This window comes from Fukomys damarensis, unplaced genomic scaffold, assembly GCF_012274545.1.
Source record: "Fukomys damarensis isolate Sample0158 unplaced genomic scaffold, DMR_v1.0_HiC HiC_scaffold_18, whole genome shotgun sequence".
Lineage (NCBI taxonomy): Eukaryota > Metazoa > Chordata > Mammalia > Rodentia > Bathyergidae > Fukomys > Fukomys damarensis.
Window position 1 is genome coordinate 13,327,738 of NW_022900930.1, and position 1,327 is coordinate 13,329,064.

A 1,327-nucleotide genomic window follows, 5' to 3' on the forward strand; every position below is an offset into this window, starting at 1 on the left:
TTTTTTGTTGCAGGATCTGTATTATCTTCAGAAACTCATAAAAAGTGGTTCATCATGGGAAGAACAGCACTGTTTGATTTCACTCCTACAACTTTTCAGTTACATTATCCAGTGAGAGAGTCATCAGAAACAACTGTCACTATCAGAGGGCAGAAACTGCCATGATTTACAAAGGCAAGAAGTGATTTTCCTGAATCACAGGATGACTCAGGTTAGTAGCTTTCAGCTTTTACTGCCATTCAAATACCAGGAAAGTTTTTGGCAATGAGCATGGTTAGTAAAAATTACTCCCTGTTTCTCTCATTTAAAATTTGATGACAATGTAATATAAAGTAAATTGGAGTTCAGTTTTGCACCAGGTAGAAGAAAGTATTTGAAAATACCTCTACAGGGTAAAAAAAAATCATACATATTTGGTACTTTTTTATGCTCTTCTAAAGACTTAGAACACATTTTTAAATGATAAGTTTTAGAATAATGTATAGATGCTAAGCCTAAAGCACCTTGTATTAAGTAAAATGTGAAAGAACTACATATTTTATAATTTTTAGTAAGTAAAGCCTTTTATGTTTTTCTTTTTTTGTACTGGGGATTGAACTCAGGACCATGAGCTTGCAAGGCAGGTGGCAGAACCACTGAGCTAAATCCCTGGCCCAGTAAAAATCTTTTCAACTGTCCTGATCAACTTGTATTTTACCTTTAAAAGTATAGTTTGAGTATATCTTAGAAATTTAAACCAAAAGTGTGCATTCTCTCTTTTTAATATTGTGTCCCCTGTGGCCATTTATAGTAGAAGAACGATTTATAGTATTTATATTTGTCTTTAGTTATAAAATGTGACAAATATATGACTATGATATGTATTTAAAACTAGAACTCTACTAAGTCAGTCAAAGAATCAGAAAAACTAAGTTTTAGCTCATCTTTCCTGTGAGTGCCCACTGGCTCCACAGTGCAGGAAATATGTACAGTTAATGACCAAAGACATGAGGACAGGCTTGCCTGCAGGAAAGTCTTGCAGAGGGAGCTAAGGACAGAGCTCGGTGTCATTAATTATTGAATGATGCATTGTGTTCAGCACTATCCTAGGTACTGTATGTATGTAAACATATTTAGATGTATAATACATATGTGATATCATACATATTTGAATCAAATGTTGTATTTACCCTCCAGGAGCTTAGAGTTTAATTAAGAGCATATTCAGAGTTTGGAAGGGCTTGAGATTTGGTTCAGTGGTTCTGCTGCTTGCCTTGCAAGCACAAGGACCTGAATTTAATCCCACTACCAAAAAAAAAAAAAAAAAAGAATTGGGGGTAAGTGGTAT

At 34.4% G+C, this 1,327-nt stretch overlaps 1 protein-coding gene across 4 annotated transcripts in view; it reads left to right on the plus strand.

Moving 5' to 3' along the window:
* The window catches only part of Trmt9b (tRNA methyltransferase 9B (putative)), a 27,168-nt gene that overhangs the window by 3,282 nt on the left and 22,559 nt on the right, over positions 1-1,327 (plus strand). For all 4 annotated transcript variants that reach the window (XM_033765391.1, XM_010621786.2, XM_010621795.2 and 1 more), the window contains exon 2: positions 14-211. Coding sequence is in view for 1 of the 4 variants with exons in the window: in XM_010621786.2 (XP_010620088.1) it covers positions 203-211 (9 nt within the window). In the remaining 3 variants the exon portion in view is untranslated. The remainder of the gene's footprint in view (positions 1-13; positions 212-1,327) is intronic.